The sequence below is a fragment of the Clupea harengus genome, chromosome 5 (genome assembly GCF_900700415.2).
Source record: "Clupea harengus chromosome 5, Ch_v2.0.2, whole genome shotgun sequence".
Lineage (NCBI taxonomy): Eukaryota > Metazoa > Chordata > Actinopteri > Clupeiformes > Clupeidae > Clupea > Clupea harengus.
Genome location: NC_045156.1, coordinates 8890829 through 8914250, shown reverse-complemented (window position 1 = coordinate 8914250; position 23422 = coordinate 8890829). Strand labels below are relative to the sequence as shown.

Here is a 23422-nt window from a genome sequence, read left to right as displayed (position 1 = left end):
CTTAAGAATTGTGCAACTCTTTTTATACTTACTTGACTTAGCACTGCTTTGCCTGACGTGCTTACGGACCAACAACAAACCATGTGAAATCAGTTAATTGGTCTTCCAAGAAGGTGGTTACCGCTTGCTAAATGCTAACTGGTTCTATCAGCATGTTTCCTAAGCTACATTCATCTTTACACGTATAAGATACTACACTCATAGTAATGATATACGCCGTGGACAGACTTTACCAGTATTACCAGGTAAGTGCGCAATGTGTCTGATGGTTAAGGATATCTGACGCCGACAGGAAATGTATCTACTTGACTGAGCACTGCTTTGTCTGACGTGCTTGTGGACCGACTAAAAACCGCGTGAAATCGGTGAATAAGTCTACCAATGAGCTGGTTACCACTTTCTAAATGCTAAATGGTTCTATCAGCATTTTTCCTGAGCTGCCGATTCATTTTTACCCTCTTAAAATATTACACTCATAGTAATGATGCTATATGCTGTGGACAGGCTTCACCAGTATTGCGCAATGTGTCTGATGGTTAATTGCATTCTGTGGAAAGGATATCTGAAGTTGATAGGGAGTCAACACAGCTCTTACTGATTCCGTGACCAGCCAAGTGTATAACTTTAATACACTTAAAAAGCGATTCAGATCCTGACCTACGGATTTTCTATGACCAGCCAAGTATAAACTTTAAAACTTAAAATATTTTGTGTTTTAAGAGTAGTCTGTAATGCAGTGTTATTTTTGAGTGGATTATATTATTTATTTAACACTGATTCATCAATAAACTGAAAATAAGGGGAGTATAATACCACAGCACTTGTGTGTATGCATTTATTACATTCATCAAGTCACAATTTAGAACCTACTCAAACTCAAAAACAGTGCATAGAAAAGAGATAAATCATTCTCTGAAGAATTCTTTCCAGTGTGTACTTGATCCTCATTGCCAAAGACATCAGTGATTACATTTGAACTCTACTCTACTTCTGGTGAATCTTTGGCAGGAACAACAGCTGTCTCAACTCCCTGATTCCCAAGAGGAGCTTGCTGACTACCAATGTGATCCTCTTTTGCCAGCTGAGTACCTGAATTCACAGCAGTATTTTGCATCTCATCTTCGTTGTACTTTTCATTGGATTTCTCAACTGACAATTCAACAGGCTTCTCCTTATCAGTGTCTTTGTCTGTAGTCAGCTTCAGATCCATTTGCAGTGGTGTTGGATTATCCGGATCAGAACTATCAGAACCATCTATTGAGGAACTGGACAGGTTCTTCACCCTACTGTTATGACACACTGTAGACACGTTTTCATTATTTAACTCATCTGTGATATTAGGAGGACCAGTAGGGCCTTCTGCTGGCCTGACTTCCTCCTTTCCCTGTTCTGGACACCCTTCAGGTTTGTCATCTTGAAAAGTTTTAAGATCTTCACTGTTTGCTTCATTTTCTGTTACAATGTGAGCATTACTTTGCTTTGTGGGATATTGTGTGGGATCCTCGCCATTTAATTGCATTGTACTTGATAGTTCATCTGTTGAAGAACCACTGACTGAGCTGTCATCTCTAGAAGTTGACTTGTTTGCACTTTGTCTCTCTTGTTTGTCACTTATGTTCTTCTGCGCCTCTGCCCCTGCCATCTCAGTATTTGTATGTTCTGTCTCACCATCTCCTATAGTGCGTGACGTTTCATCATTCTTATCTGAATCCTTCCTGGCCAAAGACTCCTCGGCCAAATCGGCACCAGCAAGAGCTTCTTCATTTGCTATCTGGCTATCTGGCCTGTCGTCGGTGGGGACCTGCATTTCCACATCTGAACTTTCCTTACTCACACCTTCCAACTGTGAATCATTTTTCTCAACCTCACCAGTGTTTCCCTCAGCGGTGGACTGAGTTTCATCTACATGATCAAGACTCTGATCACCGGCTCTGTTTGTATTGGTTTCCTCACTCTTGAGCTCCTCCAGGAACCTTTTCTGGACACGCTTAGGGCACCACACAAATTTCTCTGACCCTGTGTTCTTTCTGTTTCCCTTGTGCTTGTGCAACATTGTGAAGGCTTCTCGAATTAGTTCTTTGCGCTGTGCTTTGTCAAGGACAGAAAACAAGAAGTAGTCCAGAACGCTCCTCTTAACATTTGGAAGCTCCCCGTTCTTCAGCGTCTCCGTCAGGAAGAGGCGAACCAGTGGAGCTTGATAGTGTGCAAATCCCAAGGTGCCCAAACACTTCAAGATACGAGTGATGCGAAGACTGTTGTGGGTATGCCTGTCAAGAAAGGAAGAATACTAGCTTAAGAGTTTAACTACTTGTTGGTATCTGGAAACTTTTACCAAAGTGTCTTCAATGAGCTTTCATTGTAACTAGTGCAATCATTGCCTGTAAGCAACAAACTGAATCGAGAGTTGAACTGAGGAGAACATCTTTCCTCCATGGTCAGGATAAGAAAACAATGGTCATTCAACTAACTTGTTGAGGTTGTAAAAACGCTCTCTCCAGTTTTCAGCCCTTTCCACTTCCCCTGTCTGATAGTTTACCAGCTTCATGCCATAAAAATCCAGCATCAGCTCATACGATTCTCTCAGTCTTTCTTTCGCTGTCTCATCTGCAATAAATGCCTTGAAGAAGAAAGAAAATAGTACGTATTCAGAGATTAATGCAGTGACCATTTTTATATTATTTCTATTGTAAAGGTGTTTTTTTCAATGCATGGAGATGTGCTGTACACTGTGCATGTCTTTATATATAACAAACCTCTCTCTCATCCGTTGTGAGTTTATAAGCTTGATAGTTCATACCATCCTCTCGTATTGGGAACAACCTAGCATAATAAAATGATGAGGTCACTGTTTTATATTACAATTTTTAGATGGTAAATGCTATGCAAAATTCTGAGCTATATTTACACAAACTAACTGACCACTGGATGAATGTGTGGCTCCTCTCCAGGCGTGAATAATCACCCCTCCAATTATTATGGAATTCTTCTATGGAGACATCTGAAAATGAAAAGGACATAAGTGAATGTCTTTTTGAGAAGGGTTTTAATAAAAAATGGAATTCCGATTATATATTTGCCTTACCGTCAGGTTGAGATGCCATCTCGTTTTTGTAGAACTTCAAATTAGGATGCTGTAAAAATGATAAACACCACAGTTCACAAGGTTACAAAACCCTACTGAAATTGGCAGGGAAAATGCTGAACGATTCTTAAAGTATATATTGCCTCTCTTACAACTTGTATTACTCTCACAATGAAATTGTAAAAAGAATAATAAAAAAACATGGAAAGAAAAGCCTGAATGGGAACAATACAATGTATACATACGTGTGTAAAGACCTGACAAGGTGGAGGATCCTCCTGACCCTGGTGGTAGGCATACAAAATGTGGGCACAATTTGGTCATGGATGGAAAAATATGTAACTAGACATTAAAGAAAATAAAAATAATAAATCCTGAGCAAATGTTGTGATATGACTCACTGGATAGTCGTGTCTGTAAGTCTGCATGTCCCTGGCAGCACTTGTGTTTCTGCCCATTGACCAGCCTCCCCACCAGCGCTGTTCTGTCCTGGGCTGAGTCTGTAATAATAATAATAATAATAACAATAGTAGCCTAATGGTAATAGACCACGGCTAGTTTAAAACAACTGTATGTAGGCTATGTATTTATGATTATTGGATACCTTGAACTGTACCTTAAACGAGTACACCCTTTTGTATCTATGCTTGTAGTCTTTATTCTGTGATGAATTAGTGCCCTCTATCGACACACTTGACACTTGACTTGACACTACCGGTAAACTCCCACAAGTGGAGAGGCAGACCTCGTAAGGTAACCAGTAGCTAAATGATCATCATAAGATGCTGGTGTCTATTAATACCAGCAACACGGTGCTACATCAGCATGCATGAAGTTAGGCAACATAAACTTGAAATAGCCCAACGACACTGAAGCAAAGGTCATATGTTGAGGCAAAATTACTTTCGCTTTTGTTCAACATTGACATTATCGTCACATTTGAGTAAATATAGTGATTTCAAGATCCTAATGTTACTAAAAAATAGGACAAGCAGCATAGGCCAGGTAACATTCAGCTGTGCATCTTGATGAGTTTTACTGTAACGTTAGCCTGACTGATTAATTAAGAAAGCCTACGCCTACCTTTCTTGTGTCCGACTTAATTTTGTCATCTTCTTCCCACGTAGAGTCATACTCCGAAGTGAATGAATCGTCAGAGTCACTGTCGTTGTCTTGATTGTCACAACTTTTTGAATCGTTGTCTTTGCAATAATTTGTCCCAGAAGGCCTACTTGCGTTATCACTTATTTCAGAGTTGTCTGTGTCGGGCGTGAGAGCACCAAAGTTAGCCATAGCTGAAATAAGTCGTTGTAACACAAAAAACACACTCCGGGGCAAGTAGGAGAGAACATATACAATGTTATTCACCAACCGCTGAAAGAGATAACGCCCCGGCATGTAAACAGTTTAGTTAGCCAGAAAGGAAACCGAAAGTTGTGTTAGTTTCCGTAAATGGACGTCACTGGAGAGGCAGGTCCGGTAAAACAGGGTTACATATTAAGAGCATATTACACCTCTGAAGTCGGCCTTTAAACCTCATTATGCTAGAGTTAATATTTTTTGCTACTGAGCTCCCCCTAAAGTTGCGGAGTGTTGCTCACTTTGAGATAGTAAGACCCCTTAATAGACAGGTTGTACACGTTTGCAAAGCTGTTTGGCAGTCTAACGATCCCTACAGTTCAATATGCACATGTGAACTGCGGTATGCCTGTCAATTACCTAGAATTTTCATCACTTGCTTACTGCACTGCACTCACTTCAGTGGAGCCTTAGAATGTTCCTGTAGCCTATCAGTGCTCTGTATGAAAATAGGAGCTGGAGAAGAGGAAGGAAACTAAAAAGATAATGATCTCAGCTCCAACTTGCCCATGGCAAGCAATAGCTAGACAGAGAGAAGCAAGTTTGGAGAGGCACTGCGTCTTTCAAATCTGATGTGTGGGAACATTTTGGATGGTTCATACGATGACTAGGATAAGAAGACTGTAAACAAACAAAGGAGAGTCTACACACATTCCTTTGACACCAGGGTTTAAAGCAAAAAAAAAATCCTGAGCCTGAACTTTTTTTTGTGTGTGGGAGGGGGGGGGGGTGTCTTCCCGTGGCATGGACACATTTGCAGGGTAAAAAAAAAATAAACAAACAAACAAACATTTAGAAATGAATGATTGCAGATTATGGTGAGACTTTTGAAACTGCAATCCCAAGAAAGGTCAGTAATAGTCCTCCACCTCACTACAATATGGTACTAACACATGTGGCATTTACGATTTCTTTTGATATCAAGTTTTGCTGCTAAGCTTTGTCCTTGAAAGGTTACAAGATGACTTACAATTACAAGGTGACATGTTATAAGGGTATGTCAGTGGAAGAAGATTTGATTTGCAACCATTTAATTGAGGATATATGAAAAAGGACAGCGATTTACTTTTTAAACTGTTAAAGTGCAACAGTGAACTGTAGATAATAATGTAGTTTTATATTGCAACATTTCCATAATTACTTTGTTCAAAAGAAATAATCGTAAATTTAATACTAGGAAATTAATAGAAAATATATCAATAAAATAAATAACAAACAAAACATTAAAATGTTACAAGAACTGGTAACTTTAATGTTGGGAAATAAATACAAAACAGGACTTTGTCCATGTACTTGTTGGTGGCTTCGTCGACATTTAAGGAAAACATGCCGGGTTTTTTTTAGCTTTTCCGAAATACGTCTTTTAAACTCTGGTGTTATGCCGTGTGTGTTAAAATAGCGGCATGCTGATTGGATATTGACAGTTTAGTCAAACACACATCACACACACGGTCAGTTATTGATGCCGGTACATCAGCTGTGGATGTTGCTCCCAGTAAAGGCGTTGTGTGTTGGAGAGCTAGCTAGTTGCATAGGCTATATTAGCTTTCTCGAGCACAAAGTGCAGAAGCAAGCACCTGCTTCTCTTAACTTCTTACACCAACTACCAAAAGGCTTACTGTCCTTCCCTTCCCATCTCTTCTATCCATGCCCAGCGCCATTTATTTTCATGAACTTACTTTCCATCCTACTCTCCTTTGGTGTGGTGTCTCTCTACTCGGGCATCTACGCTAGGCAGAGCGATAGAGAAAAGTCGGTGTTTGAAGCACATTTCCCCAAGACCCGCCCCAATCTACTTCTGATTGGCTAATAATGTTATTTTGAGAGCGGGAGAGTTGTGCTCCTTTCATTTCATTGGCAGACAAACTCATAAACTCGAAAGTGATGGTGATGATATCGAGACGTGTTTTTTTTTTTTTTTTTAATATAAGAATTTTTTTCGCAGCCACACACCGCACGCCGGAAATCCGGCACGGTGCCGGAATACTTTAATCCCTGTTTGACACTGTTGGCTAGTCGAGTGGAAACAGTTGTAACATGACGTTTCTAGTTACGTTGCCATCACTTGGCCCTATCTCAGGTGGAGCAAGGAGAGTCCACTCATTATTGAAAATACAACAGTCTCTCGCTGTTGCCTTCCAACAAAAATTTGTGACCAATTAAAAAACAAAACAAAGAAACCAGAAGGGCACTTAGAGAACACAGATATAGCTAGCAGATGGGTCTAGTTCTTGTTGCATGAGGTGGTGCCAAAAAGCCTTACGTAGTTCTCGTGAGTTACCAAAGTTACATAGTGTAATAGGCGTATTTGGCATGGTGGTAGTGGCACAGACGTAATTCTCCAATTACAAGTCAGTGTACCACCAAAATTATTTTGAACCTGTTATTTTAAGATAAAGTTGTTACATAATGTTGCTTTAAGGTTGGACCAACCGATTCAGGTTTGTGAAGTCAATTGGTAGTCATTTATTTAGGAGAGATACAATTATGAATTTGAAACTAATTCTATGCAGTCAGCCAACTGCAAACGCTGCCCCCTTTGTTAGATGCAACAAGGAACTTGAAACCATCGCCCTGTTCGAATAGGCTTAAAATGCGCCCTTCCTTCCTTCCTTCCTTCCTTCCTATTAAGAGAGCAAGGACTGTTCGAAATGTCTTAAACCCTCTCTTCCTCTTTAGTAAGATACCTTGAAATACGTCACATAACGGTCCTTTTTCATTGCTGTCTTATGGGGGCAGGTATTACCCATAACTCTCTGCGCCATTCCCTAACCGGAGACAAATTTAAAAAAAGATGGCGGATGAAATCGTCGAAGTTCCACAAAAGTATTCACCGATGTACGTTTCTTTGCTTTTTTTGGTAATTTTTTAAAAAGTTACCGAGAAATAAACAGTGTACTATGTACTTATGTCATGATTGATTAACAAAAATAGTCTGTTTCGTTAGCAATGTATCCGTTAGCCAGGTCGCTAACAGTAGCTGCTAGCTAGCAAATAAGCACACACAGGATGATGACACAGCGTCATGTTGCCGTACATCCTATCTTAATAGACTGTTCGAAATGAAAGGTTTTTGAGATACCTTCCCCCGAAAGGACCTGTCTCGTCAGACACCTGTCTAACAAGAGATCAAGGATTAGACAGCTATCTATGAATCCGAACACAGCCCAGGACTAATGTGTTTGTGAGATCAGTATCAGTATTCACTGACAAATTAAAGGTTGTCTTGTCATTTCCACTGAAAGCACACATATTGCAATTAGAATGCCAGCCACAATACATGATCTAATACGGCATGGGTCAGCAACAGGTGGCCCCCGGGCCAATTCTGGCCCGCCAGCTATTTCTTTTGGCCCGTCAGATTATTCCGATCGTAGCCAAGTTTTTTTTTTTTTTTTCGGTCGACAGGCTCACGAATTAGGAAAGCTGATGCTAAGCAGAAATGAGAGAGAACACCAGGGCACCATGATTTGCATTCTTAATTTCACCACTCGTCTTTAACTGAACTTCAGCCCGACAGAAGTGTTGCAACAAGATTATTGTGTTGCATATGACACATGGGCTTTCCATTAGTGAAACCGGGTAAGATGAACGCAAAATTGTCTTTCTATTCCCCTTTATAGGCTCTGTTTTGGTTGTCAACTTTCCTCTTCAGACAAAGACATAGTTCCCAGCTCATTCTTTTGCTAACAGCTCATTCTTTGCTTCGAAATAAAAGTAGCCTAAGATAGACTCCAAGTAGTAGCCTAGGTCTAATTAGGAGGCTCAATGTTGAAAGAAGTCCATCATTGCTATTATTCACAATATAGGCGAGGCTGACAGAGTTAATTAAAATAATGAAATTATTCAAACAGACCACCAATGGGCTCATTCACATGGTTTATTATCATTAGTTATTTTAGTAGACCTATCCATTCTCCATGTAGCCCTAGCAGGGTTTTTCCTGCATAGAGAAAATTTGGGCGCGTGCCTAAGCCGTTTTCCCGAGCGCCTACAACAAATCCCGAGCGCCTAAGGCACCAAAAAAAGTCCGCGATAAAAAATAAATAAAAAAAAAGCTGTCATTCATGGCGCAATTCAGCTTAATGGTGTTTTGAGCCCTCACCGTCGACTTCAAGGCAGCAGCTTGTCCCATCTCCCACCCCCTGAGCCAATCATTGAAAAGAGGCTGCTCCAAGCTTGCCAGTTTAGAGAATACTTGGTTTGAATTTGAGATTTGAGCAAGCAACTTAATGTAGCTAGCTTTTAGCTGTTTTAAACCAAGGCACTTCAAAAATGTTGTTTACAACCTGCTTACAAATCTGGTTAAAACCACTAGTGAAGGTGTTTTAGAATAATATTAATGCCATATACAATAACTGACTTTATGTTAACACCACTAATTAATGTTAGCTGTCTAATTATTTAGCGCAATGCTAGCATGCATCTACCGTAATTTGATTTTTAACCAAGGTAGCCTATTGTACTGCAAAATATTGATCGCGACCTGTTTACAAATCTGGTTAAAAAAATAAAGGTGACCTGTTATTTATAGATATGAATTATTTCGCTCAGGTGGTGGGATGCGCCTTCATCACGCGTGCAATGCATGTTCGAATATGGTCTCAATAGTATGTTTCAAGTATAGGCTACAGCCGAAACCTCGTTCTGTTTTGATCAATAGTAATCGAGTTGATAAGCGTGTCTTCTTGTCTGAACAATACGCAACTGTGAGGTGCGCGAATGGACAGAGCGGCCAACTGCCAATCACTCAACTTTCGTATGGATCCTGACTTCATCAGTCGGCGGTGATTTTGAGCATAACATTCCATTTTCAGTATTCATGGCTTTTAATGTATTACAATATCTGCTATGTTGAGGACCTACACAGGTGTAGGCTATTATTTGATTTGTTTACCCGTTTGAACGAGTACCAGTAGACCGCGGGTCCTCGGGAGAGGCAGACAACCGCATTGGTTTATCAATGAAAGCTCAGCTCGTTCGGAGGAGAGCGGATATATTTGTGTTGCATCTCGAATTAATATTATCATTGATAAACCGGTGCGGTTGTAAACTGTCGTTCCGCTGCGAGGGCCAGCCCGACGTGCACGAATACACCTGTACAAATGCAAATGAAATGTCCACTCAAAATGCTGACAAAAGTTTGATTTCCAACGCAGCCTCCATCGGTGGGCCAATAGAAGTTAAACACACTATTAAACATATTTGTGGACAGTTTTAATAATAAAAACAAAAATAATGGTATGTAGGTTTGTATAATAAAAATGAATAGTAATAATAGATAAACTTGATTTTCATAATTTGTGTGTTCCATTTCTGACCACTGGTTAGTTCTAGATTCTATTGATATACATTTCAGTAGTTTGCATATATATGTAAAGAGGTAAACCTTAATAATCTTTGAACCATACATGATAGCACCATGGGGCTTGGACTATTGTCAATCTATTTGAATCTAAAGTTGAAGCAAAATTATTTCCTGAAGCATATCCTCATTATTTATGAAATGGTAAAATGTAAGCTACCAGGTGACATGGTAACACAGACTGCGCGCACAGCGCGCACATTTTTTTTTGGAGGACCGAAGACCCATTTTGACCCAGGAAAAACCCTGCCTAGTTGTTGTGAGGTCACGTAAGGGGCACCTATCGCAGTGTTGTGGAGACTATGTTGTCTGGTAAGAAATGCTTAGAAGCCACTGTGGTGCATTTGATTAAAATGCCTGAGATGATGTACAATCCAAACTTGAGGTTTATTACAAAGTTGAGATGAATGGAATGGAATTCAAAGTAAATGTATTTGTGTATGTGTGTGTGTGGTAAGGTTATATACTTGTGTGTGGTTCTGCAAAGAAACAGAATACAACAGAGATACTTAGCAATCATACTAGTAGGCATCTCACAATATAAGGCTAGTCACAACCTCACATTAATACTAGCAATATTCTCACATTACAAAAGTGACACTACTTCCTACATAACTCACGTAGTCTATCACATTCTAGCTGCTAAACAGCACAGGTAATTGTTAAACATGTCATTAGTTCGCTAACAAAGATTACGTCCACATTTATAATGTAACCGCGACACCGGCATTAATTAAATATGCACCCGCGATCATACAACGCATTTAAAACATCAATGACCTGTCTAACAAACACAGACTGATAACAGTGTAAACTAAACATAACCAAGGAACATTATAGATACTTACAGGTATCTGAACGCACACAATTCCAACACTCTCTCACTCTAATCTTTATAATTAAATCTCAACACCATACTGTATCTGTAACGCCAGTCCACTGATCTGCTATTCCGGCCACTGGGTACCGTCAGTGCAAGCATCCCCAGACTGCACTCTGATTGGCTGTACAAGTGGAGCCATAAGGGGTGCATGCACTAACGGAATGACCCAGCAGCAGCGAAAGGGCTGTTCACGTGCACAGTCTAAGGGGCAAACCATCAGTCCTTTGCAACAGCCGCCCCCAAAGTTGGTCCGCCAAGTTTGCCCTCATCAGAAGGGCTGGATGGTTCTAAGTCCATGTCCGGGATGGCAGGAAGGGTGATGAGGCGGGCAACTGGTCTGAGGTAGTGTCTGTCCTTCACCTTGACCACCGCTGACCTGATACGACCGTCGACTCCAGGGTTCACCTTGGTGACTCGGCCCACAGGCCAGAGTGCTCTGGGTAGGAGATGATCCATCACCATGACGATGTCATCAGGTTGCAGGGCTGGCGTGTCCTTATGCCACTTAGAGCGGGTTTGGAGAGCTGGGAGGTAATGCCTGATAAAATGCAGCCAGAACTGGTCTGCAAGGATCTGTGAGTGCTTCCACCGTCTTTGGCTCAGAAGCTCTGACTCTTCATAAACTGTTTGTGGCAGTGATGGGTCCAGCCGCCCCATCAACAACAGATTTGGGGTTACTGGATCTGGATCAGCCACATCACTAGACACATATCCAAGTGGCTTGGAATTTAGTATGCCTTCCACCTCAATCAAAACCGTTCGCAACACCTCTTCTTGTATTGCATGGGGTTGCACAGTGGCATACAGGGCCGCCTTCACAGACCTGATTTCTCTCTCCCAAATGCCCCCAAAATGAGGTGCATTAGGAGGGTTGAACTTGAAGCTAATCTGGTGCACAGATAGCTCTTCCTTTAGGCCAGGATGCAACGCCTGGAAAGCTTCACGGAGTTCTCTCTCTCCACCCTTGAAATTCGTGCCCTGGTCAGACAACAATTCTGCTGGTTTCCCTCTTCTCGCAATGAATCTGCGCAGGGCCATCAAAAAGGAATCAGTGTCCAGGCTTGCCAGGATATCTATGTGCACTGCGCGTGTCGTCAGACACTTGAACAGTATCCCCCATCTTTTTTCATTGCGATGTCCAATCTTGACTGTGAACAGCCCAAAACAGTCCACTCCTGTGGAGAAGAAGGGGGGCTTGAACAAGCGGAGCCACGCTTGGGGAAGGTCTGCCATTTTGGGCACCAATGGCTTGGCTCTCCACCGCTTGCAGTCCGGGCAGGAGTGTTGATGCCGTTTAACGGCCTCACGTCCATGTAAGATCCAAAACCTCCTCCGGATCTCTGCAAAGAGGCGCTCAGAGCCTGGGTGCCTCAGGTCTTTATCCACATCATGGATGAGAAGTTTTGTGACTTTGTGAGCTGGATCTAAGACAACAGGATGGATAGACTCTGCTTCCATGTGTTCGCTGCAGCGAAGGCGTCCTCCAACTCTGATTAACCTGGTGGCCTGATCGTACTCAGGGGCAAGAGTAATCAGCCTACTAGTGGTTGTAACTGGCTTGCCAGCAGCTAGGTGGGCGTAGTCTTCTGCAAAGCTATCCTGCTGAGCTTGTCGCATGACATCCAATTCTATTTCCCTGTAGTCCTCAGCAGTTGAACCACTTTGGCTGGCGGCCGCCCCATGGCTGGAAAGTGCAATGGCATGCAGCATGTCCCTTAATGAGGAGAACTGTCCTGGATCTGGAAGTGAGGCGTGTGACACTGTTGTGGCATAGCTGCAGAAAGTGGGCTTACGCACTTCAGCCTCTTCCTCCACTTCACCCACAGCTGGCTTTGTGGGCCAGAACTCCGGTGGTTGTAATAGGAATGCTGGTCCATCTTTCCATGGGCCATCCACAGCGATCTCCAGCAGGGTTTTACCGCTCGTGATGTCATCCTTTGGTAGGTGGCTGATGGTCTCTGGAGTGTTGCTGAGCAGTGTAAGGACAGCCTCCTTTGGTGCTTGCAGCGTCGGCATGTTCTTGACTCTCAGCAACGGGGTGGCATAGCGCTGAATCCCATCTACCTCCATACGCACCGTTCTCTCCTCTAGCAGGCCGATGGCCTCTTTGTCCTGCCGGGAGCGGGACACCAACTTCTCGCTTCTGTAAGGCAGAACATCCAGCTGCCATAGCTTCTCAACATGCTGGAGCAACTCTGTGGATGGTGAGAATGTGGATACATGCAGACACTGTTGTGGCTGGAGCTGCTGTTGCACAAACCAGCCCAGCTGGGTCCTCACTGTGGCGGGTCCACCAGGGGGCCCCAGTCGCACTGGCTCGATCGGGGTAATCAGATGTGGGTAATCTGAACCGATCAGAAGGACAGGGTGGACCTGACTTAATGCTTGTAGTGGCAGGCCCTTTAAGTGGTTGTATTTCCTCTGCAGCATCTTCAGTGGGTAAGAGTGTTCTGCCAGACCTAGTTCATCTGCAGTGAATGCTCCACTGATCTTGAAGATCCTGTGTGGCTGGCAGGCAGGAGATATGGAGAATGACACACATGACTCATGAATAACTCTCATATCCTGGTGCACGGTCCTCAGAGCGAGATCTTCTGGTTCTCCCTGAAGTTTCAGGGTCTGTGCAGCAGTAGCAAGTAGGATTGTGCGCTCAGAGCCATCATCCAATATGGCGTAGGTCTCAAGGCTACGCTTACCATTGTGCAGGATCACCTTGCTCACCTTCAACCTCGCTGGACTGCAACCCGACCGTCGGTCCAGGTAATACACATCATTTGACTTACTGACAGGGCTTGAACTGTTCTCGGGGGCTGGCTTGGCATTAACATCATGGAGGGCTTCCAGATGCTTCCCTTTACATTTCTTGCAGGTGGTCTTTAGTCGACACTGTGCGGCCTGGTGGGTACGTCCACAGCGCCAACACTTCCTGTTTGTTTTCACCCACGCAGTCTTCTGCTCAGTGCTCAGCTGACTGAATTTGGAGCACTGATTGAAGTAGTGCTGATCATTTGAGCAGTATGGGCAATATGCTTGTCTCTCACCTGGCTTACTGCTGGATGACGGGGGTGTCTCGCTGACAGTCGTACTTTCAGGCTGATCTGTTCCATGGAGAATGCTGGTAGGACGGTTGGACTTAAAATCCCTACGTTTCTCCTTCTTCGTGTCTCCATCTGCTTTGTCACTCCCACTGAGAGTCTCAACAAACACAGTCTCCTGCATCTTCAGCTCGTACTCTAGCCACTCAGCAAAGTGCAGCAGAGTTGGGATGCGGATACGTTGAGGGTACAGGTACCTCTTAAATTCTGCTCTCATGTCCTGTGGGAGCTTCTGCAGCAATCTGGTCACATGTGACCCACACTGCAGCTCGATGTTGCCACTATCACCAAGCTGGTCGAGCATCCCTACCAGCGCCCGCACTCGCAGCGCAAACTTCTTGAAGGCACCAGCGTCATTAGTGCGGATTTTTGAGGCTTCCATCAGTTCTGCGATGCGTCTCAGAGCCAGCTGGTGTGGTTGCCCATAGTGTTCAGTGAGGGTCGCCATTGTATCCGAATATGGCTGCCTTGAGTTAGTGTAGGAGTCGGCAATCAAGAGAGCCTCTTCAAACTTCAAATGGTCTACTAATATTTGATATTTAAAGCGCTCTGTTACATCAGCAGGCAATAGGTTTTCCAGCGCTATCTTTAGCCGGGCGAACTCTCTTGGGTCAGCTTTCGTGAAGTGGGGAATCTTGGGTTTAGGTCCACGATACACCCGCTCTTGCTGATCACCTCTGAAGTTCTGTTGGAGGGCCACTGACTCTCTGCGTGTGGCAGGGATGCTGAAGACAGAATTACTTTCAGAACCTTCATATGGCTCGCAGTACTCGGCTGTGGGCACTCCATGGCCCTGTGGTGTTTTTCCCATCCTCTTCATGTGCTCTGTGAGCTCTTCCACCATGTTACTGTGTGCCACTGCAGCAGGTGCTGGCCTCGGGACCACATACTCTGGTGGAGGTGGTGGTGGTGGGAAATAATCCTGCTCTTCCTTTGGCTGGCCATACTGAGGACTGGAACGCTGCAGCAGTGGTGGTGTAGGTGGTGGCGGTGGCCAATCATCCTCCTCCTCCTTTAGCACGTGATAATGCACTGGTTGTCCTCCTGGAGCTGCTTGATAGCCTCCAATATGACTGATGTGGCCTCTGGTGCTGGTGCACTAGTGGTGGCAGGAGAACTTTGATACTGTGGTCTGAATGGCACAGGCTGACTTGGATTCCTTAATGCGGCACTGGCATCTTCAGCCCACTGCTGTATAGGCGATTGTAGGGCTAGAGGGACCATCCCGGCTGACCTCTCCGCACCGTAATCCCTTTCCTGGGTTCCCACTAGGTAAGGCACTGATTGAGCAGGTGGAGGGTGCTGATTGTAATTGGGGTGTGAGACAGTATAATCTGCGAACCAGGCAGGTGGCCTTCTCTCACGGCTGGGCCGGGCATCGGCGGCGTGGCTTGACTGGTCGGCGTACATCATTGGGTTATCCCAACAGCAACTTCTCTTCCCGGGTTTCGGCACCAATTTGTTGTGGAGACTATGTTGTCTGGTAAGAAATGCTTAGAAGCCACTGTGGTGCATCTGATTAAAATGCCTGAGATGATGTACAATCCAAACTTGAGGTTTATTACAAAGTTGAGATGAATGGAATGGAATTCAAAGTAAATGTATTTGTGTATGTGTGTGTGGTAAGGTTATATACTTGTGTGTGGTTCTGCAAAGAAACAGAATACAACAGAGATACTTAGCAATCATACTAGTAGGCATCTCACAATATAAGGCTAGTCACAACCTCACATTAATACTAGCAATATTCTCACATTACAAAAGTGACACTACTTCCTACATAACTCACGTAGTCTATCACATTCTAGCTGCTAAACAGCACAGGTAATTGTTAAACATGTCATTAGTTCGCTAACAAAGATTACGTCCACATTTATAATGTAACCGCGACACCGGCATTAATTAAATATGCACCCGCGATCATACAACGCATTTAAAACATCAATGACCTGTCTAACAAACACAGACTGATAACAGTATAAACTAAACATAACCAAGGAACATTATAGATACTTACAGGTATCTGAACGCACACAATTCCAACACTCTCTCACTCTAATCTTTATAATTAAATCTCAACACCATACTGTATCTGTAACGCCAGTCCACTGATCTGCTATTCCCGCCACTGGGTACCGTCAGTGCAAGCATCCCCAGACTGCACTCTGATTGGCTGTACAAGTGGAGCCATAAGGGGTGCATGCACTAACGGAATGACCCAGCAGCAGCGAAAGGGCTGTTCACGTGCACAGTCTAAGGGGCAAACCATCAGTCCTTTGCAACACGCAGCGTCTAAATAGGCAGCAACCCAGACTCTGGCCCGCCAGAGGAAAAATACGGGCCAAGTTCAAGTTACTTGCCGACCCCTGTAATACGGTATTCACTGAAACTGATCTATTATGTCATGTCTAGTTGACACCATCTTTCATTCTACCTTCAATGAATTTTAAGTTTTTCTATGAGTTTTGATGAAAATTTGGATTTCTGACGTCCGAGGCAAGGATGGACCTTTTGCACAAGGTCGGAAGAAGCACAGTTCGACCCTTCTTATCACCTCTGGTCTAAACATGCTCTTGTACATATGCAGACTAAGTGGCACCTAATCTAAGTTACACACACACACACACACACACACACAAACACACACAGCAAAGCCATATTCCTGCTTTCATAAGCACATGATTCATACAAGGAATATATTAAATACAAGGCACTTGATTCATATATTCTTAAGTCATTAACAGTGTTTGAAAATTATCTCCATGAAGTTTTTCTAATGATAGTGATACACACACTTAAAGTTGCTTTAGTGCAAGTCATCGGCATGTTTGAACTGCCTTATTACTTCTCATATTTATAAGACATTGCTGGCTAAAAGTCCAGATTCTGAATCAAGAAAACCAAAAAAAATGCATTTTAAATCAAAGAAGCCCTTCCAATTTCAGACCGATGCATTTAATTGTTAAAACTGTAAAAAATGTTTTTTTTTTTTTTTAAAAAACATCCCTTGAGGAGCATGTTCCCGGACCCCCTCCAGAGGGCAAAATCTATCTATCTTGATTGATCGGAACACTTAGGCCTTAAAGGTGCATCTTAAACGACTTCTACACTGTTATGTAATGCGCTACATTTGATGCTGTTCATTTCCCCATTTAGTTTGGTGCTTTGTCCTCTGAGAACTCTTCCACTGTCACATTTCTTTTTTTAAATGTTTTATCTGGAGCATTTTTACATGTCTGTAGTAGAAACAGGGGCCTTGCCGCTCAGCAGCAGCAGTGCGTTGGTCTGGAATTACACATTCATGCGCATGTCACAGTTGGCAGTGCACTGTGGGAATCCATCCTCCCTGCAAAAGGTGAGGGTCCAGGGAAATTAAAGTTCAGTGGCTTTGCCCTTTGGCTAACAAGCTTGACTGTATTGCTCACCTCTGTGGTAAAGTTCAGGGTCTGGGTTGTTTTGACATAAAGTGTATGTGTGTGCCTGTGGGACTCATGCAAATAGTCTTCATCACAACAGGAAATCTGTTTCACTGTCGATGCCAAAAGAGTGTCATATGATGCAAAAACATCTGTAATATGTAACATCTGTTTATGTGCGTAATGTAGAAATCGTCATTGCCCTGAGTTTTAACTTTGAATACATAAGATCAGCACACAGCTGTGATTGTAGTTCAATACGCTTTTTGTCATATTCAGCAAATTGCTCCTCACGGCCTTCTAGCTGCCCGTTCAGTGCGTGCATTAAAAAAAACATGGCATAACAAGGCATTAAACAGATAGCAGAGTTCAAAGAAGTTCTCATTAAATTACATAACAGGATGGGGTGACTCAATGTATGCTTCATTGGCTACAAAAAGACCCAGTCACACATATCTAATCAGGAATATAGTATGTACACATGTCTCTATTGAAAGTACCCAATGTCTCTGAAAGTAAACCTGTTTGGCTTTTTCTTTTTTTTCCAAAGCTGACTGACCATTCATAGAGTTGCAACCACATTAATTAATCACAGGGCTCTGCTCAATGCTGTGCGGACAGAAGGTAAACAGAACAAAAAGACATGTTCTTTCTTGTGTTACTGGTATCAGCAGAATGATAGGCCACGGGGAGTTTACACTGCCTGCGATAGAAGGAGGCACTCACCGTGCTAATGACAGCACATAAGGAGGGGCATGAAAAGCCATATGTTTCACAGGAGTGAGGCCATAAATGCAGATTTTAATAGAGATAATAATACTCGTGATGGAAAGGTCATAAAAACCACATGGCTAGTGAGTCTTTCAGGTGCGGAAGCTGCTGTGTTAGCTATTTCTGATCGTCTACTACAAGTGATTACATAGCATATCTGTAGGCCTTCACTGAGAATTAAATTATATTACGGTGAAATATATGTTTAATGCTTGAAATCATAGAATAGAATAGAAAAGCCTATAAACAACCATACAACCATAGTAATACAAATAAAAAAAAGGCTCCAATGTCATTTCAACTGCTGTTCTGAAGATGTTACAATCTTAGGCTACAACCTAAAAGGACGTTTGGCTTGCAGTTTCACCACCCGTGTTCTCTTGCCTTAGGTAGAACCCAAACATTTATAAGGAAGATACTTTTTTGCCAAATAGTTTTAACGTTGAAACGTTCTCTTTAGTGGGCCTATAACCCAAGTGTGTAAAGGTTGCATTTTGCACTCGCTGTCTCTGACTGGATTAGACCCTATCCTCAGCTGACAGAAGTTTAAATCTGAAATGAAATGAAAGGTCTTAAAAAGCGATCTTCCCGTTATGGTCACTTTCTCAATCGCACTTACTCACGTTATGTCTGGAGTGTCTTACTCGTTCGTTAACAACAATAAAGGGTGTATTTATCACCCTGGGACTAAATGTGCTTTCTTAAAGGTCAAACCAGCCAGTCCACCTCACCATTGCTCACAGAAATGCATTACCCGCGTGTGCAGTGAATACTTCGCCCATGCAAGCAAGATAAAACATAGCCATCAAGACAGCGGGGTATGTAAAGGCCAGCTGTCTCCAGCAAGATGTCTCTCCACTTATAGCGTGATATAGCGATAGCCTAGCAACTCCTCCATACCTTTTTTTTTTTTTTTTTTTTTTAGAAATGATGTTGAACAAACGCTAATAAACTATGTTTGGCACTTGGCAGTCTAATGCTGTCATTTTAATAATGATCGAACGGGACCTTGCATAAGTGTTTGTTCATCGATGCTTCAGCACCCTGGCCAGCGTCAACTAAGGACTACCTGTGAAAGCGCGCTACACATTATACTACTTTATAAAGGTGCTACCAAAGACACATTGACATGAAACTCAATAATCAAGTCAAAGATGTTGATAGTTCTGTTCCAATTTGGGCTAAGAATACTAATGCAAACCAGGATATTTATAATGGAGTTCACTGAATTTACACTTTAAGCCACTCACTTGTATTAATTTGAATTTCTTCGGTTACGCCCCTCCTTACCAACTCTACCACGTGTATTTTTGGAGAGGCGCCCAAACGAACATCACCTCCCTTCCCAAACAGGACAGCATCCTAAATCCCTACAGCTTTCAAACTATGTTCTTCCGAGAGGTAAGCGGTGCCCCACCTAGTTTTAAGGAACAACCACTCTCACGTACCACACTCGAATTTTCTTTCAACTCCGAAGATGAAGCAGAACATTCGGACTGTTTGCCTGATTGTTTGCATGCTCTCTTACCTACTTGTTGGAGCCGCTGTGTTCGATGCTTTGGAGTCTGAGACTGAGAATTCCCGAAAGAAGATGTTGGAGCTTAAACTTAACGAGCTGAAGAAGAAATACGGGTTCTCTGATGACGACTACCGCGAAATTGAAAAGGTGGTTTTGCAGTTGGAACCTCATCGAGGGGGAAGACAGTGGAAATTCGCTGGGTCTTTTTATTTTGCAATCACAGTTATCACCACGATAGGTAAGACTCCATATTTTGGACGACTGCTTATTACAAAGTATAATTATGTAGTAGCCTACATTGTGTATAATGCATACATTTAAGTCAATTTACAGTCCAACAAGCCTTGTTACTTGTTTCCTGAAATGTAGTCAGTGTTTTCCCAGTTCATTTTCCTGTTCCAGTTACAATTCCATAACAATTCTTTCATTTCTCTAAATATGACTGGTGTGTGAATTGCCTGCAGGGTATGGGCACGCCGCCCCAGGCACCGATGCGGGTAAAGCCTTCTGCATGTTTTACGCTGTCCTGGGCATCCCTTTGACCCTGGTAATGTTCCAGAGCCTGGGGGAGCGCATGAACGCCTGCACATGCTACCTGCTGAGGCGGACCAAGCTTTGCCTGGGGCTGCGGCGCACCGAGGTCTCCATGGGCAACATGGTGCTGGTGGGCTTCCTGTCCTGCCTGGGCGCGCTGTGCGTGGGTGCCGCCGCCTTCTCCTACTTCGAGGGCTGGAGCTTCTTCCACGCCTTCTACTACTGCTTCATCACGCTCACCACCATCGGCTTCGGCGACTTTGTGGCGCTGCTCAAGCGCGAGGACCTGCAGAAAAACATGCTCTACGTGGCGTTCAGCTTTCTCTATATCCTGGTGGGGCTGACGGTGATCGGGGCCTTCCTGAACCTGGTGGTGCTGCGCTTCCTCACCGTCAGCTCCCCGGAGGCGGCGGTGGAGGGGGCTGGAGGAGGACAGCAGAGAGGGGAAGAGGAGAACAAGAGGACGGAGGGAGATAACCTGGAGGAGGGTCAGGGTGTGGTGGTTCTGACGGCGGGCCGTGGGAAGAAAGAGGAGACGGTAGAGGAGGCGCTTGAGTTGCCTGGTTTGGCGGAGAACGGGACGCGCGGAAACAGTCTCCTCTCTCTGCCTGTCGATGGGGGCAGCAGCCGCACCAACCTGATCCCTTCCCCTAACAATCCTCGGGAGTCAGCCTCGTGGAGGAAGAGGAAGAGGAAGAGAAAGACCCCAGTGAGGCCATCATCACCGTTCCGTCTTCTCTCCCTCTGCTGCCCTCAGACTGGGGAGAGAAGTCCACTGTCCTCCCAGCATGAGCTGCGCGGGGGAGGCCATGCCAATCCCGTCTTCTACAACTCCATCTCCTACAGGGTGGACGGGTTCCCCTCCCACAGCTCCTGGGCCACTTCCACCCACTCGTCCCCGAGTGGCTCCCCGTGTCTGAGGCAACATTACACCCCCATCCACATATACTCACGCAGGAGATCTATCTAGCTGGACCAAACACCTGTATTTCATTTTCATCTCCATTTGATTAATTTAGAGGGCACTTTCAACCAAAGTTCCATCAGTATGACTGCGCTCTGGGTATCCATGACCCTTGTGTTTAGCCCTTTGCCCTACCACTTGCCCTTACAGCTGAGCTACAGGGACACTTTCGTCTGGTCCTGTATTTGACATGTGGTTCACCATGTTTGAGTTGCATAACCTGACATGACCGAGACACTGCTGTTGATAATGTGTTACTGTACTTCTGTCTTTTCAATTTGGGAAGAATTTATTTATTTTTTTCTGTGTTTTACACACAAAATTGTACAGATTTGCACTGATTTTTTGTACATTTCAAAAATGTATTCCTAGACCACCTACAATGACAATAAATATCCGCTGACTGAAATGATGCACTGTTTAGGTCTGAACTTGTCATCAAGTTATTGTTTTCTAAGTTATCTATTACTGTTCAGTAATTCGTTTTTGATCTGATGTCACTATCACGAGTCAGCACCCAAACATAGCCTGTTAACGAGGAACACAATCATATCCTTATCTTATCCTTACAGGAAGTCATTTAGAAGATATTAAATTGATTGATTGAGTTGTTTGTTTTAAAACGAGATGAAGGACACAAGGAAACCCCACCCCACTCAGCTAAGAAGGAAATATTCATCTGTTGTTTCATTTGTCTTTCAGGTCTTCCTCTGAGCCCTTGTCTGTCACCATCGCCTTTCTGGAGTTCTCACACCTAGACTTAACGATGAAAGGGCTTCTCTAAAGAGCAGTAGAGATGTCCCGTGCAGTGGAGTTTCATTTGATATCTTAAAATGAATCTTTTATTATTCAGCTAATGTATTGGTAGTTATGTTAAATTCATGCATACAAGTTTAATCTGAAAAGATTTTCATCCAAATGTTATTTCCTTCCAAGCCAAAGTGAATAGGTTAGAGATACAGCAGACAAGGGTTGGCCTGTATGACTTTAAGCAGACTTCCAGTGTTACCCACAAATCTGTGGGGAGCTTCTGCATTAAATCCCTGTTTAAACTGCCAGAGAGTCAGTCTAGTCCAGGGCCTGAACAGTACTGCTGCAGCTGTGCCCTCCCAGACTGGTATGAGTAATTATATTGAGTGTCTGTCTGTTTCCCTGTCACCTGAAGCTGTCTCACAGCTAGACAGAATTAGCTGAAGTCCTCTCGCCGCTTTAAGCTCATTGGCTTAGGCTTGTTCCCTTGGTAACATTGTATTTCCCAGCTGGTGTTAAAGTTAGGTGTGCTGCATATGCCTCAACTAAAGTCAGGGCTGGACAAGTGATGGGAGCAGTTCTTGTGGACGAGTGACGATTGGTTCACACCTGGGAAAAATATATAATAATGAAACAACAATCTAACCATATGCAGGAAAAACAACTACATTGACAGTTTTACAACTGATTGACAATTAGATTGACAGTGATACAAAATCGGCTATTTCATACTTTGGTATTCCTTGGAGGTTTGATAGCATAATGGTTAAAGGGGTAAACTCTTGACTATGTACTTACAGCATTGCCTCTTGGTTGAATGTACTAGTTGCTCAAATCAGAAGGCAGTTAGTGATATGATCGAGACTTTTGCAGTTAACTTCAGTCATTTTTCTAAATATGAACTGATGATAGTTCTACATGATAATATTATAACAGTGTTGTAATAGTGTGCGTAAGTGAAATGCTACACTGTATTATACATTATCATTTAGTCATCAGGCAGTATGTCATATGGTGACAGTGGCACAATGCTAAGCAATACAAATACCAGCTGCACAGCCAGTTCCAGATAAGATGGAGACGGATGCTGTCTCACAGATAAGAGACCCCGGTACCAGGAACCACTAGGATACAGGAAGTTAAGATCACTAAAACTGCCTTTTACTACCATCTTCACAGAAGAATCAGAGCAGTAAATTGTTAATTGAATTGTAACAATTGATTCAGTCATTACCTCAAGGCAATGCTGTACTCTGTAATTCTGAGAATGGATGGCATTTGAATCTGTGCACAACACACAATCACTAACGTAGTGACATCTCCCATTATGAAAGATGTCATTATACCTTTTGCCATCTGGGGGCACCATTGGACCAGCAATGATTTATAGCAGTGCTGATTACCCCATATTGCCCTGAGCCCTGAAATGGATCTGTTTAAATAATGATGCTTTCAAAAAGCAAGGAAGCCTCACTCTCGTTTTTTACTCCAGTGGCAGAACATTTGTGTCATGTAGACTAATGCTGACGTTCGGGTTTTGGCTGTTCTACTTGCCTTGGTTTTTCAGGTTTAACATTTCAGTTACCAACTATTTCTCTCCACTCCACACACACACACACAGACACACACACATATACACATACACATATACACCCAGGCACGCACACACACACACACACACACA

General features: G+C 43.3%; 2 protein-coding genes across 2 annotated transcripts; one reads left to right on the top strand and one right to left on the bottom strand.

The window, feature by feature from the left end:
• Window positions 1–821: 821 nt before the first annotated feature.
• Window positions 822–4523, bottom strand: LOC105909868 (opioid growth factor receptor-like protein 1). Its single transcript, XM_012838535.2, has 8 exons — window positions 4166–4523; window positions 3484–3582; window positions 3328–3366; window positions 3083–3131; window positions 2920–2998; window positions 2754–2820; window positions 2469–2617; window positions 822–2267 (listed from the first exon to the last, which is right to left on the bottom strand). Exons 1-8 carry the CDS (start codon window positions 4478–4480, stop codon window positions 980–982), a joined length of 2085 nt encoding a protein of 694 aa, XP_012693989.2. The 5' UTR covers window positions 4481–4523; the 3' UTR covers window positions 822–979.
• A 13908-nt stretch (window positions 4524–18431) lies between these two features.
• LOC105909828 (potassium channel subfamily K member 15-like) lies at window positions 18432–21362 on the top strand. Its single transcript, XM_012838491.3, has 2 exons — window positions 18432–19728; window positions 19955–21362. The coding sequence occupies exons 1-2, from the start codon at window positions 19449–19451 to the stop codon at window positions 20992–20994; spliced, it is 1320 nt and encodes a 439-aa protein (XP_012693945.2). The 5' UTR covers window positions 18432–19448; the 3' UTR covers window positions 20995–21362.
• Window positions 21363–23422: the final 2060 nt, after the last annotated feature.

What these genes read in the sequence shown, in the direction of transcription:
- LOC105909868 (XM_012838535.2), bottom strand. Translation starts at nt 4,480, where the DNA reads ATGCCGGGGCGTTATCTCTTTCAGCGGTTGGTGAATAACATTGTATAT. An exon ending in TCACAACGGATGAGAGAGAG is followed by an intron (nt 2,618 to 2,753) that starts GTTTGTTATATA and finishes TTCTTCTTCAAG; the next exon opens with GCATTTATTGCAGATGAGAC. An exon ending in CGTTTTTACAACCTCAACAA is followed by an intron (nt 2,268 to 2,468) that starts GTTAGTTGAATG and finishes CTTTCTTGACAG; the next exon opens with GCATACCCACAACAGTCTTC.
- LOC105909828 (XM_012838491.3), top strand. Translation starts at nt 19,449, where the DNA reads ATGAAGCAGAACATTCGGACTGTTTGCCTGATTGTTTGCATGCTCTCT. An exon ending in CACAGTTATCACCACGATAG is followed by an intron (nt 19,729 to 19,954) that starts GTAAGACTCCAT and finishes AATTGCCTGCAG; the next exon opens with GGTATGGGCACGCCGCCCCA.